The 21,523-nt window shown below is 33.4% G+C and overlaps 1 protein-coding gene across 1 annotated transcript; it reads right to left on the bottom strand.

Moving 5' to 3' along the window:
- Positions 1–54: 54 nt before the first annotated feature.
- LOC138327518 (ATP-binding cassette sub-family C member 5-like) lies at positions 55–21,516 on the bottom strand. Its single transcript, XM_069273679.1, has 32 exons — positions 20,238–21,516; positions 19,936–20,054; positions 19,343–19,456; positions 18,288–18,452; positions 17,639–17,786; positions 17,185–17,332; positions 16,563–16,648; positions 15,920–16,093; positions 15,651–15,713; positions 15,358–15,442; positions 14,836–14,984; positions 14,400–14,507; positions 13,116–13,272; positions 12,860–12,930; positions 12,197–12,268; positions 11,837–11,961; positions 11,352–11,424; positions 10,861–11,064; positions 10,528–10,675; positions 10,152–10,241; positions 9,207–9,385; positions 8,027–8,269; positions 7,565–7,694; positions 6,782–7,064; positions 6,044–6,230; positions 5,303–5,392; positions 4,537–4,720; positions 4,109–4,268; positions 3,677–3,755; positions 3,152–3,265; positions 2,440–2,604; positions 55–2,146 (listed from the first exon to the last, which is right to left on the bottom strand). Exons 2-32 carry the CDS (start codon positions 20,043–20,045, stop codon positions 2,048–2,050), a joined length of 4,203 nt encoding a protein of 1,400 aa, XP_069129780.1. The 5' UTR covers positions 20,046–20,054; positions 20,238–21,516; the 3' UTR covers positions 55–2,047.
- Positions 21,517–21,523: the final 7 nt, after the last annotated feature.

Raw genomic sequence — 21,523 nt, 5'->3', positions numbered from 1 at the left:
AATGTGGGAATCATTTTGGAATGGTTACGTAAGAAAACGTCACGTTACGCGTCGACAGAAAAAACCAACTTTATTGCAAAATATAATAAAAATATACAACTTTTAGTAGAAATATTTGTTTAACATAAATAAACATCAAAATGCGCATATCAGATTCTTAACAACTACATTAACTATTTCACTATACTCTAATACTGATAGTGATATTTTTGTAACAAATAGCACCGTAAAATGTTTCCATCATGAACTACGAAGATAAATGATATTCAATATATGGCTATAGTAAATACGAATTCTGTGTTCAAAGTAACACATATGAGTTGTGACCTACATTTTATATATAATTTCTTATGCGTACACAAGGAATTTCTTTCACAAGTATTTCACTATTGTATTTGTAGCCTACAGCTCAATGAACAATTTTACGTCAATATATAGTTTCATTCATTGAAAACTTTTATAAATGAACCATGGATGCACTATCTTATTCTAACTTATCATCCGATAATCTATGTTGTAAACCAATACAAAGGATTTAGTACAAACATTACCAACATGCTTCCCTCCATTTCCACGTAATGGGTGTCCTTAGTGATAACTGTAGTATGCTATATATATATATATATATATATATATATATTGTTCAACAGATCAATTATCATAATCGTTTATTGTTTTTAACCTTAAAACTCTAACGTTTGATCTATACATACACAAGTCTATATAAAATCCTAAGGTATTGATATCTCCCATATTCTGTTACAATGATACTTTGTTATGTTATATGATTACAAATTATTATTCTTATACATACAAATGGTCATATAAAATGCTATCATTTTATTCCGTTCTATTCACATCACAAGATCAATTACTGGAGGGATTCCGAAAAATACAACACGTGTACGAATAATTGATATATCGAATATCTGAGTGTCAGTTAAATGATGAGAAATGGCAAATATGGTATACAATATAATTAATAAATGAATAAATAAATGAACATATAACATTCAGTTTTAAACTTAACATTGTATATAATGACATCGGGACATTTTCGATCACCCATTATAAATTTGGAACATATGTAATCACGAGTCAATTCCGATTGGCTTTTGAAGTATTTTTAGGATACTATTGTTATGTCCCTTTGTAGGAAAATGGCTGCCGTTGTGCATTTCAGGAAGATTTTAACAATTATGTTAATTTAGGTGCACGAGATAATTCTTAAATAGACTTTGTTGTCAAAACAACTACTAAATATATTGGAAACCCTTAATCAAGATGAAAATGACGTGATCACATTTACTAAGCCACTATATGAAATAATAAATTCGAAAATGTTTCTTTTCGTCAGGGAAAAATCACCTTATTTACCTTATGATAAACAAAACATAATCAAAAAACAATTTTAGCAAAACATTATATTTATATACACAATTTTTTGTAATGTTTGATTCGGCAATAAATTTGAAAATGCCCCAATTTTAAAGTATATTTGGTACAGGAATGTTTAACTATTGGGATTATAATCGCAGATAGATTACTGTGATTATCACTGATGAAGAATAAATGATGTATAGATACACATAATTGTAAGTAACGTTTCGTAACTGAAGACATGGCTGAGGACAATTTGATAACAAGTAAATAAATATTTTAACTTTAATAAATATATTTAGTAAAATTGACATATTCGGTGAAACGGGTTAAATACAGGGGACTGAGGTAGTGCTATATTCAAAGCAAAGCTTCCATACTTGAATAATTAAACACGAACAACTAATTATTGCACTTAACATCAAACATAAAGCAATGTCCTTATTGATACAGTGGAGTAAGGCTCCTATAGGCTTACTGTTACCGGCTTCACAGGAAGTGTTGTAGATTTCCTCTCATTTGACAGGTTCATAGAGAGGCATCATCGATGATTGTAATGATGATAACAATGATAGATGCTCACGGACGGTCATGGCGTTCAGTAAAGCGATTTCAGACATGATTTGTGGATGGCTTTTATGATAAATTGTCTATGTCTACATGGTTGTTATGGGGACGGTGTTTTCACTGTCTGTGCTCGTATCATCCTGTTAAATACAGACTCCGGATTTGACAATAGATCTTGAGGTTTTCCTGTCTCTAGAACCTAAAAAAATATTATGAAAAGAATATAATACAAAAATGCCATGCTTAACAAAAAATATGTTTATTATACACAATTATAATGTAAAAGCAAAATATAACTTAGTTACGAGACATCCAAAAATCTGAAGTGATCCTGATTTGAACAATGATGATTTGATATGCGATAATAAATTAGAGCACACTGTTCTATCTAGATTGACAATACCTTCAATATAAGCGCTCAGAGAATTATCTATTCAGGATTTATCCGTGTTTTGAAATTGAGTATACGGGTTTTTCCCAAAACCTACATACCTCCCCAGCCTCTAATATTAATATAATATCACAGTGTAGTACGGTGTTAAGTCTGTGGGCGATCGTCAGGACGGTACAATCGGAGAAGCTTTCCCGGATCGTCTCCTGGATCATAGCATCTGTGGCTGTATCTATGGACGCTGTGGCTTCGTCAAGTACAAGGATCTGTCAAAGGAATACTTGATTTTCTAATAATACATTAATACTTGTACCATAGTCAGTCAACACGGTGCTATAACGGTACGAGAAAGTATTGGTAAGCATAACATAGATAAAAAAACGATTTTGTTCTATTGATAACACTTGCATGTATTACAATATAGCTAAGTATACAAAGCTATGTGAGTGTCTAGGTTACACAGTATAACTGAGTATAGTAGAATATATGATATAATGACATGCGCGGGAGGATTCTTAACATAGATAAAGGCAAAAGATTTTTTTGTGAAATTGTTAGCATACTTCAAAGAATTAACAATACACGAATTAATTTATTTTATTTGCTTTACAGCGTTTCCAATTAAAGTGTCCAGATGGTACCCTACTCGCCGTTTTAAACAAACGCATGTTTCTTTAATAGTCTCATGATATAACAATGCAATGGATTGCGACCGATATAATATTATAAACTATTGACAAGGGCTGCTATAAATTCTCAATGAATTCGTGACAAAATCAAGATAGTATTTGGTATCATGTTATAAGTACTAACCTTGTTCCGTCTGAGGATAGCCCGAGCAAGACAGATCAGTTGCCTTTCTCCTACAGAGAAGTTTTCTCCGTTCTCCTCTACCTTCAGATTCAGTTGTTCACTGTATCCTTTGATCTAAATGCATGGGTGATTATAATTATATTAAAACAATGGTCGATTTCCACTTATTAATGTCATTTATTCGGAAGAAAACCTTTTCAAATCAACAAATTGCTTATCAAGTGTTTTGGTTTCCATGTGATATCATATGCAATACCGAAAAGAATCAATATATTGGCTTAATATTTTATTTTTAATGATGTTCATGTTGTGGTCTTGTGTATTTAAATGTATGTTATACCACCAACAAAGACAGCCGTATCACAGATCCAGATTTAGGATGCCAATCAGCGGTGCAAAGCTAACGACGATAAGAAATGGCAATATCCTTTCGTTTTCTTTTTCCTGTCTTAAACCGGAGGTATATCCTGACCATTAACAAAACCTTTGGTAAAAACAATAGAAAGGTAAACACAAAATTCCTACCTTTTCTTTCATATGTGCTTGTTCCACAGCTGCCCATATAACTTCATCTGTGTACAGGTCAAACGGATCCAGATTGTATCTAAAATTAAAAAGAGACGCGTTAAACTAATCCTTTGACAATGAACGTACATTTTGAGCGATGGACTAAACTATCAACATGAGATTTAACTAAAGTCCTAGGACAAAATAAAACAGTTTGTCATAGGCTAGTAGAATCGATAGTCTTCATAATCATTTTAATTAAAGTATGGCAGCAGTTTGTTATATTACCCAAACGTAATTTATCCGAGATACCATCAGCTCAGACAATAGGAAATGAATTTCAAGTATATATTTAATGTGCAAAAAACGATTTTAGACGCTATCATGGTACGTGTACAGTATCAAAACAAGCGTCTTTTGACAGTTAATGGTGGGTCTCATGTTTTGTACCTGAGTGTACCAGTAAAGAGGACGGGGTCCTGGGGTATGGTAGACAGACGAGATCGGAGAGTTTTACGTGGGATGTGAGCGATGTCTACACCGTCTATGGAGATTTGTCCTTCTGATAGTTCACACAGACGGAAGAGTGCTGCTGCCAGGGAAGATTTGCCTGTAAAATAAAGAAAGACACATCTCAGGACACGTACCCAAAACTTAACTTACACTGTGGCCTGGAATTATCATCTGTCCGTCTAGCAGTCAAATACTAACCAACCAATCTGAACAATATCATCTCAAAATGATTCAGGTAGAACTATCTATATTGAAAAAAAATCTGCTTTTAAAAGTCGCACTAAAATTATATAAAAATCAATGACATTATCATTGTTTAACTAATGGATTTGCGATAAAATAGAAGTAATCATAACTTCACTTACCAGCACCTGTCCTGCCGACGATCCCGACCTTCTGTTTTGGTTGGATATCAAAGCGGATGTTTCTCAAAACTGGGTCCATGTCCTTTCGGTAGCTCATCATTACGTCAGAGAATACCAGACGACCTTCCTTTGGCCAATTCTCATCAGGGATCACTGTTGCGTCATCATCTTCTGTTTTTATATTCTTGATAGAAGATGACATGAGTTTTAAAAGGAAAACTGAACATTTATCCGTTTTTCCCCCAAAAAATACAAAATATAGAGTATACTAAATATGTTTCTTTTAATGCTTCAATAACCTTCCTCCATTCAAATGTTTATTTTTAGCCACTACATTATGAAAGTATTATGAGCTGAAAGTGTAGAAGTTTTCTACAAGTATGTGAGATTTTGTTAAAATCCATCTACAGATCAGAACAATCAGAGCAAAGAAAAATGTAAAAAGGCATGCTATATATAGTAAAACTATGAGGTGTCAAAGAACTTTTGTCTACGCTATTCGTGTGTACTTCCAAAACATCTTTTTATATATAAGTATTGCAGTTATTATTTAAGTTTGAACATAAAACATTCGAAACTTAATATTGAAAACTATACATTTAATGAATACATGTATATTCATAACATAATAATTATAATTCCTGATAAGTCATGATATCACCGGGAGATATTATATCAGTTTTCCTTTGTATTAAACTATTGATCTATTTTAAGTATGAGTTCAGGTTATGTCATAAGAATGAATGTGTATAAATAGTATCCTTACCGATTCGTAATGATGTATACGCTCCACAGATGTAAACCTAGATTCTGTCTCGTTCGCCATTCTAACTATAAATTGCATCGAGGATACCACCTGAATGAGACATTTCAGACATTCCATATGGACTTAAAGCATTCAAATGAGTTTTAAGTGTGAAAATAACAGGTTTTATTAGATCGAAGTCTAACAGGTAAAATCCCGGAGATAAATAAAAACATTTGATCCAAGTAAATTGAAAAATAAAGTCAATGAACTGTAAACTATTGTTTCACAAAGCTTCATAGCTAAACGTTCGGTGGTGTTCATGCAACATTACACATAACCAGCCCAGCCTCATCAGATTTACTGTATTCGCGCAACATTTTCATAATTTGCTAAGCTTTTTAAAACGGCTCCATGGTATGCCGATCGACTGATTATTAACTACGGTTAAGTAGTTAACTACCAATTGTTAAATCATATATATCATATATGCTAACCCTAGTATATATTGTACAGTTGTGTTTATTCGGTGATATATAGTTCGTTATAAACGCGATCAAGTTAGTTTCCGCGAACTTAAAATACTGACGAATAAGATGAAAATAATAACAAGTACGACAATCTGTGATATGGCTTGTAACTGTTAATGTAATGAAAATGTGCGAAACTTTCTTAATCTAGTATCAAAGAAAAAATTTACAGCACGTGAGCATGATATGTATAAGTTAACTCACAGTTAACTCCCCTGATAAAATAACTCACTCGGACACACAAGATATAGGACAGTGCGGCAAACGCAGGAGCGATGGTCCCCTTCATTAAGACCATGGCCAGCATGACAATTACTATCATGAAGGAGGCAGTTATGTCTAGTCGGATCTCCACCCACCTCATCATCCCCTCAAACAGGAACAGACCTGTTGTCGTCACATCTGTCAGCTTCATACACCTACAAACCAACATAACCTGGCCACTGATGAACTCTGCTTTATTGATGTATTAGACTCTCTCGATACAGACATTAAATTCCTTCGGTTTATCATATAGAAACCATACTTCATATCACAGTCAAAATGCACCTAAGATAAATCACAGTTTCGTTGAATAATTCATGTGAAACCAAATATATACTTCTAGGTGCCTTTTATAGCATCATCAATTATGTGAATACATGCGTTTGCATATTTCGATATAACATTAACTAATTTCAGATGAATTGTATGTAAATATTTAGCAATCACTCAGAAGGTGTTTTTAACAGAAAAAAAAACTGAGTCATGATTAATGATGAAATGGAAAAAATAACGTTACATCTTAAACTCGTAGGTTTCCGTAGGGAAACATCGTGCAACTCTCAAAGTACCTTTACTATAGGATGACTTAACCTATTCATTTTGGCATATAATAAAGACAATACTTTTGTGAATAGTTGGATTGGTGGCCATTAAAACAGGAATCCCTACGCCGACGAAAATTGCCCATTTAATAGCTCATACTTACTCTTTGATGAATTGTTTTTGTTGCTTAAATGATACAATCGTGTAGAGACCTTGTCCAGATGACGTCACATGATTCAATAAAGGAGATTTCACCAACATTTCAAATCGTTTCAACTCTCTAGTAGATTCGGCAGAAATCTTTTTGCAGAAGTAAAACACAACAGCCATAACGACAATAGCTATTAATGTCCAGGGCAGGTTCACAATGGCGGAGCCCAGGGACATGACGGCCATCACCAGCAGTCTGAGTAAGGCATCGATATAGATAGGTAAGAAGACATCACCTGAATAAACGAAACCCATAGTGTTATTTAATATCAGAATGTTTTCATATCAAAGTGTCAAGGATAAGGACACCTAGCCTTATTACTAAAAAAGGTAAAACCCGATGTGTTCCGAAGATGGAATATCACTATCCTTCATGCACAGTATATAAAAGAACACTGTTTTCCTAATGCTAATATAACATCATTTATGATAACTTGCTTAAAATTTCACATTTTTAGCTTATTTTTAATTACTTCACAATGTATGGAACGTCATTTAACCATTATGACATCTTTCTTACCAAGACGTTTGCGCAAAAAACGTGTATTATGCACATTTGTATGATCTTGCTCAAAAGTTTCTAAGAAAAGCTCCGACGAAAGTGGGAAAACCTAATAAGAACTGAAAATCCCTCCCCCAGCCCCTCCCCATCCTTCCTTCCGCCGCAATTGCGATCGTTTGTTTTGTTGTACCTGTTTAGTTAGAGAGAATTATACAATATGTAACACATAATTACTTTCGTCTAGGTCCTGAGAGAATCTGTTAAGAATCCGTCCCGCTGGGTTGGCATCGAAGAACTCCATCGGTGCCTTCATAATGTTGGCTAGAGCTCGGTTGTGCAGTAATCGTGTTGATCTCATCATCATCTAGAAACAAATATATAGAACTAAATTTTTAACTCAATATCGTTTGCTTGTCTTAGCTTTAACCGAATTTCATATAACACAATGAGTATGTTAATTGCTATGAGAACCTTATTAATCTGTTTATCTAAGTCGGTTATGAAATACAAATGGTATATCGGAAACAAACTAAATCATGTCACGTAAAAGTATAGAAAAGATGACTAATGCTTATAAATACAATTTTATATTTATTCTATCAAATTGATAACAATCTAACTATTCATTGAGTATCATTATTACTTGGAATCGTTCTATATATCTGTATATTGATGATATTTCTACACTGCACATACCAATGATTGTACTAATCCCTTAAGGATGGTAAATACTAGGATCCCTATCATAGAGCCCAGGTATATAAACAGGTAGTACTGGAGTCTTCTCTCTGTGTCTATGGACGGCTCATCTGTTGTGGGGTTAGTACCATGTAACGTATATGTTTGATTCAGGCCTTGTAGTGACGACGGTGTTGATATATTTGATGACGTTGTGAAGTTCAATGTGATATTTGAACTCAATGAGCTTTCTAATATGGACTGAAACAAATATTGAAGAGAAATTGTTAAAGTGAATAAATCAATCATTTTATAGGGAAAACTAGAACTGTAAACAAAGGGTTAATATATACCTCGCTACTCCATACTGAGACCATGGCAATCAAATGACATCTTAGTTTTGGATTTGCGGCGAAATATGCTCATTCAATGTTAATGATTACGTCTGATGTGGTCATCATGACCACCAAATAGCATCTGTTGTCTTAAAAACCAATAACTCTTGGATTTCTCATAATGAAAAACCATTGTATAGCAATTTTCAGCTTAATCGGGCGATATCTAAATTTTGACTGATCATAAGCCTTCGTGATATTTCGAGTTTTGTGGGCGAGAGACAAAGACATGCTGATTTCAGTATGTCCTCGTGGCAGAAGTATACTTAGTTAATTATGTTCTATTTATCTCAAATTGTCGTATTTTCAATACATGTGTAACGTCGTAATAAAACTTTTCCGACAGGACGAAAAGGATATTTATATATTCAATTTCAGTGCCCGTAAGCTTTCTGGACTTCAGCCTTAAGAATAATATATTGCATGCAAAACATGACACATATCAACCAGATGTCTGTTTTTAGTTTTTATTTTATTAACGTGCAATTATTTTTTATATTGTAAATTGCTTACCAGACAAGGAATGTAATACCTAATATGCATAAAAGAATAATATATAACTATTATTTTCGCCACGATTGATTTAATGCCAAACGACGAAAATAAGATGTGAAATAGATTTCCTAATGATAATGAATCCGCCATCGAGCCTGTGGGAATTTCATCCTGTTAAATCCTTCAAGCAATCAAAGATATGAAACGAGATAAGAATCCGTATTTAATAACCTTCCCTTTTAAACCTTTTAAAAGTTATTCCTTTTAAAATCATATTCAAAGTTTTGTTAATAATGCAGGTAACTTACGTTATCCCTAACCCAGACGCCAAGCCACCAGTCCGTGAACACCAATGAGGCCACAGAGATGATGACTAGAAACATGACGGCGGCCATAGGGAAGTAGCCCCCGCCGGCATTTATGTACGATTTGTAGGTACTCCAGGATACATGGCCAACATGTGACTCTTCTTTCTCTGTTAAGTTTCCTGTAGTAAAACATGAGATACATTTCAGTATTACTGTTTTTTAAACAAAAATATATCACGTAAAATAACTATGTGTGTTTTCCTTTCGCAAACGACTGGTTCGCACGTTGTCAGTATAATGTGACCGGGTGGGGTGTGTTGCTTGGTTTCTTCGGCGGCATGCTTCAGTGAAATAGCACTATAAAAAGGACAATAGTTCCACTATACAAGAAGATACAACACGAATATACCGCAGTCTCCCAAAACACACATCTCGCACTATATGCATGCAATACACCGCATACATGGGAGGCCGTCCTTACATGACCATAGCTGTTAATAGGACGTTAATTAATCAAACAAACAAACCTTTCGCAAACGGACTATCACACCATGTTCCATATATAATGAATTTGAATATAAATATATCAATTTTACTTTATTAAATATATATTCAGCATTTACACTTGATCACGACCTATACATTGATTTCCGTTAAAACCGTTCAAAGCAATAAATTATATACTCAAGTTTAAGAATTGTTGTTTAATTTCTTGTATTTGGTATATTGGGGTTAATCAATAAAAGTGCATTTTGATATGTGGAGCCTGACGTTTAAATGCAATGTATTAGAATTCGGTTTTATCTGTAAATTGCTTGTCTACTTTCACAACAGTGATCAACAATTAATTTTAAACCAATATTTGTGAAATTTATCCACCAGTTCGACCCTGTAATAATTGGAGAACATTCTTTACAGCGGTTTAGACAATTAGTCAGAACTCACCTTTAGTTTCATCGGACTTCTTTGTCTTTTCATCCTTTTCGTTTGGTGATTCGGTTTTACCATGCTGCGATGATGATTCATGCTTATCACCTAAAATAAAGTGAATAGACAACCTATGGAATGTTGATTAAACTTCTGTTTATTTGCACGTTTTTAAACTGATACTCCAGCAGCGATATATACTTAGTGTCCAATATATACAGAATAAAGAGAGTGCAAGAAATTGAGTTACAAATGTAATAGGGATCTGGCCGCGAGTACCTTAGACGAAAAAGCGTATTAAGCCACGGGAAAGAAGAACAATGCGGTGGGATTTTTTTCAGGAGTGATATTGAAATAACAAAATCCTATGCGCCATTCTCTGAAATGTAATTACCCGTTGCTGCATTGTGTGACGTCGTAGTGTGGAACTGACCCATCATGGAACCATAGTAACCGTCTTGGGAGATCAGATCGGCGTGGTGGCCTCGTTCTGCGATCTTTCCCTCCTCAATCACCACGATCTCATCACAATGGCGCAGGTACTACATAAAATTAGAAGAGAAAATCATGTTTTTACCTACTTCACTGAAAGCTTTTTACATAAATGTTATATATTTTGAGGCGAAATAATTCTGCAAAATAGCAATGTTATCATATACGCTAGAATTTTGTAATTATTTTTCATTAAATTTACATAAACTAAATTTAGAATAGTTGTGATGTTAACCTGTAGCTGATGAGTAACCAGAATGACAGTCTTTCCCTTTAATGTTTTCTTGATACATTGGTGGAATAAATGTCGGCCCACATGGACATCTACGGCGGACAGTGGGTCGTCAAGGAGATAGATGTCGCTTTTACTGTAGACCGCACGTGCCAAACTTAATCTCTGTTTTTGTCCGCCGCTGATGTTGATTCCTCTCTCGCCAATCTAAAAACAACAGACATTACATTTCCAGTAAGATTATTGTATTTGTTTGACTCTTCTATTAATTTTTGACTTTTTTTTTCCAATAATTTTTTATAAATAATTTCTTTAATGATGCATTGTACATCATAATTGACAAGTACACGAAATCCATTAATTCATTTTAAATAGTGGACATTACACTTTGTGTCTACATGAAACATTTGCTGAGAGACGCCATTGGTTTTATCCGGTCCTTGTTATAAGACTTCTAGTTCCATCCATGTTATGATGATACATTCGAGGCTTACCTCTGTCATATCTCTGTTTGGTAACAAGTCTAGATCAGGTTCCAACCCACATGCATGTATAACGGTCTTGTACCTAGTGATAATATCAATAAATGACTATTAACTATTGTGTAATCACTTTTCTAAAACATGTAATACTGAAATCTTTCAATAGCGAATGGCGCTTTACGATGTTTCCATTGGTTACACCGAGTATTATATAAATAGTTTTCTCCATTATTCTGGAAACACATAATTTTGTGTGTTGTAAGTATATATACCAATTAGAATGAATATTAATGCTTATAAATGGCTTGCTGCCGGTTCTGAAATAAGCATGTATGTGCTTCAAATAAACATCACGTCTTAAACAGTAACCATATCTCGTCAAATAGATAAACAATGGCCGCAAAGTTACAACTGTTAATGAAATACATTAAGAGTACCTAAAGCTTAAATCCTGAATCACATTCCAGTCTTAGTTAAAATAGTAAAATTCTCCTTACCATATACTATCGTAAGGTAGACCGAATATAACGTTTTCCCTTAGAGTTCCATTAAATATCCAGGCTTGCTGAGCAGCGTAGGCGACTGATCCATCGACAGCGAGATGACCGGTTAGTTTCGGCATCTGTTCATGAAATCAATAATGAACAGATGTGAAGAGTGATCCAATTGCAAGTAACCATTTAAGATTATGACAAAAAGCCAGTAACTTGTAATTAAAAACAACTTGGTAAAATACCATGAAGATTCCGCGCTACTAAAAACTATAAAACTATAATTGATTATAAAAAATATAAAACATCAATGTACAACATACTGTACCATAAGTTTGGATACTAAATTTCTTAAGATCTACTTACACGACCAAGGATTGCGGATATTAGAGACGATTTACCACTGCCCACAGAACCGCATACACCGATCAGATGTCCCTGGAAGAAAGAATGTAGAACTAGAAAAGGTATCCCACTTGCCCTTAGATGACCCTTACCTACAGAAAAAGCAAAGTAAGGGCTCTTTCCAGACTTTGTCAACACTATGATCATTCTATAATTAAAACTTAACTTTATCAGTTTTCACTGTAATCGGATAATTTTAAAATTTGAGGGGTCAGTACGGTCATTCAGGATTTAGGGTTTAGGACATTCAGATCTTTTCAAAGCATAACCTACGTTATTCAGTGTCCATATCCCTGTATTACAATTTTCAATGCCATAACATAATTTGTAAATATTGACCTCTTTATGGGTTTTCACTGCCATTCTCAGGCAAAAATTAAATTCATATTGCAAAATTATGTATTATCAGCTATTACCATGTGCAATTTCAAAACAATGTGGCGGTTGACAGACAGACGGACAGGCAGGCAAAGCGTTCCGCACGGTTCGTAACCCTATTAAGTGAGTATGACATGAGAACCAGTATGACTAGGAACATTTGAAGAGCTTAGGGAGCTAGGTAAATATCTTATATCACATAATTTGCATGTAATACAAACAGACTAGTTCATGGCTGTCCCTTACCCTTTTAGCATTGAACTGGATATCATCAAGGTTAAAGGATGCTGTACTGTCCGTTCGTGAATTCAGTGCATCTGCCATATAAAAAATCCATCAAATTAAGGACAGTAAATTTGAGAGATAATGAAATGATCACTTAAATAATTGACAATAAAGGAAACAATCTTAAGCTAATCACCTTGTAATATCGCGTGCGAAATCGACAATATACACAATATCAATATTCAATTACACAAGAGATAAACGTAGCGATTCATACCTTTTTCTTCTTTCTTTGGTTTCTTTTTCTTATCGTCTTTTTCATTTGTTACCTCGGTTGGATCCCATTGGAAAACACCATCATGTATTTCCACAGCATTGATCCCATCTTTGGTTTCATTGGTTGGCGGAGTATACTCGTCACGCAAAAGAAATTTCTACAGAGAAAATAATCTCTTTTAAACAATACACACATGTTTTTTGTATTCTTTTTAACATTTCAATGATTAAGGATACACACATAATTTATAAACATAATAACTCATGTACATCCAAGAAAATGAGTTTTTGCGAATATAAGCGCTCATTTTTTCTACTCCGCCAACATATTTCCTTAATTGTATTTTCCTGTGATTAACTTCGTGTTAATTACACATATAAGTAATTTGTAATATCGGTAATTAACTATCGTTTTAGCTTTCGATTTAATTTTTATATTATTCTGAGAAAAAGTAAAATTTGTAATAACTTATACTTCTGGGTTTTTGACAACTTTGTTTACCCGAAATTCATTACAAATTTTACACCTGGGAAATAGGAATAATTCAAAGATCAAATATCTTTAATCACAAACCATTTTTTGCATATTTACTTTAATTACATGAATAATGACTTTAATATTCAGGCTATTTGTCGTCTTGAAAATATAGCTTACAGTTTCTAATATCTCAAAATAGACATGTATAAATAAATAAAAAAAACCCACATTTTCATGAAACACGCCAACACGAAATCCCGTTCTGATTTACTTCTAACTATATAAAAATATAAAAGAAATTATGATATTGTAGATGATGCAAAAACCATATTTGCGTTACACAGTTTTTCATCTGGTTAATCATAACTCCTAGAGGGGAAATTCACTTTTTGGTATGGTGGCAAATAACGTATGATAGGGTATACAATACTCCTAACAAAAGCACAGTCGTTAGAAGTACTCCATAAGAGCGGTTTAAGTGATGGCCTGTTTTGTAGGCAGCTATAATTGTGGTACTAGGTACAAGTGAAGACGCGACACTTATAAAAGGTTACCGTTATCAAAAGTATGTTATCAAGTACTTATCATTACCCAAGATGCTATATATGATACAATGAGTTTAGCACCAAATTGAACTTTTAGTGATAAAATAAGGTTAATAACCTTTAGTCTTATCTGTAAAACGGACAATTGTATCGGCACGCCAATATCTACCATTAACATACTTGTATATATCACATTCAGTCAGTGGTCGATTTCACTTCACAATGAAGTGATACATCTCCAAATAAAGAATTTCTTATGTACCTGTATTCGCTTCATGGCAACCTTTGATTCCCCGTACATCCTCGTGGCGAACGGGACACTGGTCAGTAAAACGCGGAGGTACTCCATTGTGGCAGCTAAAGCAAATGCCTGCATGTACAGGTATAATTTTAATGCTACATGAAAAGCAGAAAAAGACCTTTCGGCAGTATCTCTTTTGCATATTGTTTAAATATGTCGTTTTTCTATTATCTTAAGAACTCTTTTTGATGTGAATTCACAAAATGGACGCGAAAAAAGGGCCACTCATTCCTTATCACTTATTCTTTAACATACATGTACAATATAGTGCTTATTTGTAAAGCGAATTTTCAAATTAAATTGTTGCTGAATAAAAAAAAATATATAGGCAATGCATATTGATAAAAAATGAAAACATTCTTGCTCAAATACTGAAGTCTTATATCAAAGAACAAACCGTTGATGCTGAAATATGGTTTCCAAAAGCCATATAAGCTGCCAGGGTGGCAATCGTGGCCACGGACGGTGTTATCGGTATGATGGCACTAGCTATGGAATTAATCACAGATGCCTGCATCAGTATCCGTATTTCACTCTTCCTTATCCCTGTGAAACAAACAGTGCGCGTGCTAAATCAACAGTACAATTACACTTAATTATCATGTATACAATATAAAAGCGTTTAATATATTATCAGAGTGACTGAAATAAACAGTAAAATCTTGAAATTCAATTCGAGTATCCCTGAACAAAACTTTGCCAACAGTAACAGATGAGCTATTTTCAAAATTACGACAACGAGTATTGGAAATGTGGATTTTCTCTTCTGTTCGATAGAGAATATCTTGAATGGATTATTTTGATAGAACTCTATAAAAAAGAAGGAGACACCGCGGTAAAAAACGAAATCATTTTACATTTGAGTGATGAAACCTGAATGGGTGTCAATGGATGGCTTCATCTCCTAGGTTTTACTCACTTTTAATAACATCCAGAAATGAGTCTTCCCATCCATACATTTTTATCATCTTCATGTTATACACAACTTCCTTCATTTTTCGTATCTGGAAAATAAACATCAGCCGATATAACCAACAATTTTTTAATCGTTATTGCTTAAAATAATGGTAATGTAAAATTACGTTTTTGTACATATGTTTTGGTTACAGAGCAATGGCTGAGTTTACATTGATTTATAAAGACTTATTTGGGTTGTTGTTATCACTTGAACACTATTCTTTTTAAAGAAATAAATATATTAAGTATACTTACTCGTTGATCTGTAAAAACTAGCGTTTTACGTCTCAGGTTCGATATCATCACGTTCAAACGTGCCTGCAACATTAATCAAGACTATCAACTTTCTTTCGTTATGTTTTGAAAGAACTACAATGCATTTGAATCTAAGTATAGAAAGCTAAAATTATTTGCAATAACAACATCAATGAGGTCTCGTAAATTACTATATATCAAATATTACATATATGATTTACATAATTAATGAAATTCCGCTGTATCTGAATCAGAGAAGAAATCCTTACCTGAATTTGATAGCAGAATATAAAAACTCCGAGAGCAATAAAGCACCAAGGACCAATCAGGTAGTAGGAATAGATTGTTGCTATGATGATGTAAAACGGAATTGCCAATAGGAATGCCAATGTTACACAATTAATGTGAAGTCTAAGGGCATCAGAACCATATATGGTAATCACCTGTAATTGTAAGACAGAAAATGCACTTTAACAATTGAGATACTTTTGACAAAAATGTTTATCTATGTGTTTCTTTTTACTGCATCATTATATATATAATCTTAAAACTCAAAATGAAATCGTGTTCAGTAGGTCTATAGCTAATTTAAAGAAACGTCCATTACAATATATCTTATCTGCGAAATAGCAATAAAATGTGTATAAAACAAAACACCAGACAAGAGCGTTTTAGTAACAGAATACAGTATATAATTATGTTTCCAAAATTAGGACTACTTCTAATGCAAAATGCCAAGCACTGAATAAATGTAATTCCTCTTGTAGGGTTGACAAGTATGGGTTTCAAAGTATAATGTATCGTTGTGATGTGCATTTCTGCTTATGACGCGTTATAATCCTTTTCTCATTTTCCCTATTTACTTTGATGCTAATTAATTTTTATTCGTCAAGCGTATCCATCAGAATTTACCTGAGATGCAATTTTTCCAGGTAGACTTTGGACCTTCATGAATTTCTTATACACTAATCCTAATACAGCCGAGCGATAGCGTACACCTGAAGAGAGAGTTTATAAGTCATATGTAAATAGAAGTGACGCAACAATTGTTATTCTCTACGTGTGTGGTCTATATTTGGTCTGTAGAAAGATGGGTATAAGATAAAAGTCCATGATCCAGAACGAATAGATTAATCCTAACGTTATCTTTTTGGACTATATTTTAACCAGTTATCTCATTATTGTTAAAGCCTTAAATGAAATGATATGTTATATGCTATCGATAATTTTAAGCACACAACACAAGGATGTATAGACATGATAAGTACATCATCGATTAAGATACATCAGTAGTGAACGCGCTGTCTAATTGCAGTACATTCCGCATTTAATGGATCACCAATTATCATGTTAATCACATGGATACAATAATTTTGACAAACAGATTAATGTATTATTACTAAGCAATTATAGGCTTATTCTTTTTATTTTTATAATTTAGCCTTGAATGGGATTTCTATAAGTTTGTGTATTAACTTTAGTATTACTTCTGATATTATTACATGTTGTTTCACCAATGTGGGTTAAGAATTACCTGTATGCACTCCAAACATAATTAATAAGTTAAAAGATGTCGCTCGCATTATCTGACCGACGAAGTTCCCTCCTAACAGGGCAATGGCGACTCCCAAATTGGATTCCTCCGATTCTAAGTAGCTGATGACCATGTTTGTGATATAACCCTGAAAATAAAAAAAATAAAATTAGGATAGCATTTCATTATCATATTTCACTGCATTATTACAGGGTTAATTACCTTATTTCAAGATAAAAATAATTATTCATTGTATTATGTATTACAATGTTTTAGTACATTATATTATTTTAATATAAAAGTGTTTCACTTCATCAAGTTGATTATATTGTTTTAGTTCATTTTTAATGCATGAATGATTTATTTCACTGTATCATAAATTACAATGTTTTATTACATTATGTCATTTAATATAAATATATCATTATCAACCATTTGAAAAGGAAATACTTACTGTCATGAAGAATGTTGCGACCGCATTAACAAGAACGAGGAATGCAGATATATATAGACGTGTTTGTGTGAATTTTAACCATGTTCTCATGAACGAACACTTATCCTTGCCATATTCCTTAACTTCTCTTTTCCAAAGCTTTTCTAATCTGTTAAAGATGACAAGTAATTATTTTATGTAATTCAGTGGTAAATCTTGTAATTAGCAAGAGCAAAATGGCCGAAAATACATTCAGTACCATTAAAAGAAAATATATAACAAGATTTCAAGGAAGACAATTTTTTTCAGAAACGAACGTCCCAATTTTTTGAACGAACACATGTTTTGTTGACAATACAACAGCTAGGAGCAAATGATAAAACAGGAATAGATACTATGTTTGGTAAATACTACATGTACAATGTAGTTATCTAATATTGTTATAGCACTATATACAGGTATCGACGTAACTGATTTCACAGTAGGAATCACTCTAATATACTACAGAAAATCTTATTTGGGCAGAAAAAAAAGAGAAAAAATATTTACATTGATTTCATTTTATTTTTAATTATCAATTGCTATAGTGATATATGTCTGTGTGTATGAGATTATATCCCTATCATTAACTAGTAATTTGGGGAACCATGGTGCGTGAAGAGATGTTTACCTTTCAGTATTGACGTTACTGGTTTCCCAGTCCGAACACTCCCATACGTCCTCCTCCTTTAATGATTGACCCCTATTCTTATATACCTTCATAACCAGTGACGTAATCCACGATACGGTTATATAGGAGAATATACCCACTTTATTGACAGGTAGTTTACCATCTCTGGAATGTACAAAAGAGATATAATTATATAATATGTATATACGGTATTTACAGGTAATTTACCATCTCTGAAATGTACAAAGAGGATTATATTATATTCATATACGGCATGCTTTAGGACGTGTCAAAAGAACTTACATTGGCCATGCACTATTATTATGTTGTTGTTTTTTTATTAAAAAGTAAAAATTAATTTTACGCTGCTGTTGTAGCCGACGCAATATTTACATTAATTACTTCATTTGCAAATCTGCGTTATCAGCAAATTTATTTTAACATCAACATCCATTATAATCGTCTTTTTAAGATAAGATTAATCTTAAGCATGAATCTTTCTTGAACACAATTTTTTAAAATTCATTCTAATCGTGCTGGAAAGATCCTTGCAACAACAACTATCGATAGCGTACGTATAACGGCAATATTGATTTTATTGCACAGCGTTTTCTACAAAAAAAGGCCTATATGATATATCGCTATTCCGTAACAAAAACAAGTTTCAACATCAAACGCATCGCGGTTCCTTTATTTTTTTCTGTTCCACAGCATGAATTAACAGTCTTAAATTCATCTAAAAATACACAAACGTTTTGGATGAACTCGTTCAATGATGATACAAATTGTATATTTATGGACTCGGTTTAAGTACACGTGCACGTTTAGACATACATAATCCATTACTACAAAATTTGATTGACAGTTGATCTCATGCATGTTATTGAATTATGAATAAATTATATCCTGTGTCTATACATAGTGTGATATGGCCTCACCACACACGTACATACTATCACTTAGTATATCGATATCGGCTAAACCGGTTTAAACTAACCGATAATATTATTTACTTATGACAAGGCTCACTCTAACCTTGGTACGTGGAAACTTACTTATTTGAAGGCCTAAATGGCTTCAGCATTTTTAGGGTTGTTGAATATTTTCGGCTATATGCATAATTAAGCGAAAGATGACTATCTGCTAAGGCTCCAATTCCCTCCAAATTACTGAAATATGGAAAACGAAAACATAGCATTATAATTCAATCGTAATAATCCTAACCGTTAACAGACGAAAGTGATAATTAAATTACCATTCTTCAAACTGCTACTATTGCAACAATTGGAACCACATTCCAGTGACTAATAGCAAATAAATTGTTCATACTTTCGTTGATCTTGGTGATAGATTTTTATGGCTCAACATATGTTTCATTACTCAACATTAATCATTCCCTATCCACGTATAGATATCATTTTGAACCTTTTGAACACGCTATATATCATTTGAACTAAGTATGTCACACCAACATGTTTTATATAGATAGAACTATACAATATTGCTCATCGAACTGACAAACTATGTATGTAAGGATGAAGTAGGATATTTTGTTGCAGAATATATGTTAGAGAAATTTTCCATATTTCATTATGTTTCGTTTGTACATTCTACCGTATTAACACTGTACCAGTGTTGCGTATCCCACCTTGTGGTGTAGTCGTGAGTAGTATCATCTAGGTCAGTATGTGGAACAGAGGGGGTTTTAGTCTGAACCAGCAATGGCTGCCCAGCCTGTTTCTTGTCTACACCATTCATTCTTACAACCTGAAATAATACAAACGAATGTTTACATATACACATGTTTACAATACTATACGTTCATTTATATGAGCGTGACACGAAATATACAGAATACAGAAGTTTATGACTATACACCTATGTTACGATCTCACATTGATTGATTCACCATTATTGTGTGGTATGGCAAACACAAACAGCTTTACTTACCTGTAAGTTTCACTGACAAGAGACTGCTACCGTGGTCCTCATCAGAACGATGTATACATATCGACGATCTCACTGACCAATGTTTCCCGTCGTTATGAAATCGTTCAGCCGTGTATGACGAGCAGGGATAACAACCATAGTGGTCGTATCTTAAGAGCACACTGTCTACTCTTATTACTATACAAGCTATCGCGGTTTTTCACTTTCAGTTTCCACGTGGTTTACATTACGTGATGTAAAGATGATGCATCATATGATAAGTATACAACAAAACTATGGATTTCTGTTCGTGTTATTAAATCAATACATCACTTCTCGCCTTACCTAGAGATGTCACGTGATAGAAGGTGACCTAATTGTCCCTGACGAATGTCATATTGTCACTCGATTACAACATAATAATGACATGTCACAGAAGAAGGGATGCTATATATTTAGAATTGTCAGTTATTTATCTACACATAAACCCACATAGATATATTTAACCTAATGGCATTTGAAGGCTGTGATCGATTAATTGCAGAGATACCAACATTTTATATCAGTATGTAGCTCGCGCTGATTCTCTTCTATATAATGTTAATCTTTTCTGTGATGTCTTTGAGAAAGAAATTATTAAAGGTATCAGCTGTTTACAAACCTAACATGAAAATGAAAAACAATTTCAGGTCATAATAGTTGATATAAACGTGACTGTCATTGATTAATCAAACCTTTTTGAAAATCCCGAACCATTGAATTATCAAAGCGCTCTGATGATTTTTTTTCAAAGGGTAACGAGGATTTTAAACCCATGTGGATTTTATCGACAATGCGAATTACTCATATGAGTTCATTATGTGTGCCGTAAAACCCATCCCTTTATGTATATACATGTTGGTTTTTTTTTGTAGATTACAGCGTGTCACCTGGTGAGTTGATTACTTGTCAACGTAGTTTATGATAAAACTATCCCCAGATATTGATCAATATTTTTATTGGTCACACCTTTCTACAATATAACATCTCTATAGGATCTGAAAGGTCAGAAACCACAGCATTAGGATATGTAGTCTTGTCGATTTTCCACTTTGCAATAGTATAGTGACTGCATTCAAAATAATTGTTCTTTTCGCCTCATGTTCTGACAACCAACACAATACACTGTCTGATAATCATTAAGACAAACTGTGAGATGTACATTCTCGTGGGATAGAAATTCCGTCTCTGCATATTACAGAGTTACCTCCCTTTCGAGTAGGTATCTATTGTGGCGTTATTATTTTGTGAGCGCAACTTTCTCTTAA

Source organism: Argopecten irradians, chromosome 7 (assembly GCF_041381155.1).
Source record: "Argopecten irradians isolate NY chromosome 7, Ai_NY, whole genome shotgun sequence".
NCBI classification, from domain to species: domain Eukaryota; kingdom Metazoa; phylum Mollusca; class Bivalvia; order Pectinida; family Pectinidae; genus Argopecten; species Argopecten irradians.
This window is presented reverse-complemented; position numbering and strand designations above follow the sequence as displayed.

Excerpts from the sequence above, each read along its gene's own strand:
- LOC138327518 (XM_069273679.1), bottom strand. The coding sequence starts at position 20,045 with ATGAATGGTGTAGACAAGAAACAGGCTGGGCAGCCATTGCTGGTTCAG. Across the intron at positions 10,676-10,860 it reads TGGTTACTCATCAGCTACAG|TACCTGCGCCATTGTGATGA; the intron begins GTTAACATCACA and ends AATTTTATGTAG. Across the intron at positions 7,065-7,564 it reads CTCTCAGGACCTAGACGAAA|GTGATGTCTTCTTACCTATC; the intron begins GTAATTATGTGT and ends TCGTTTATTCAG.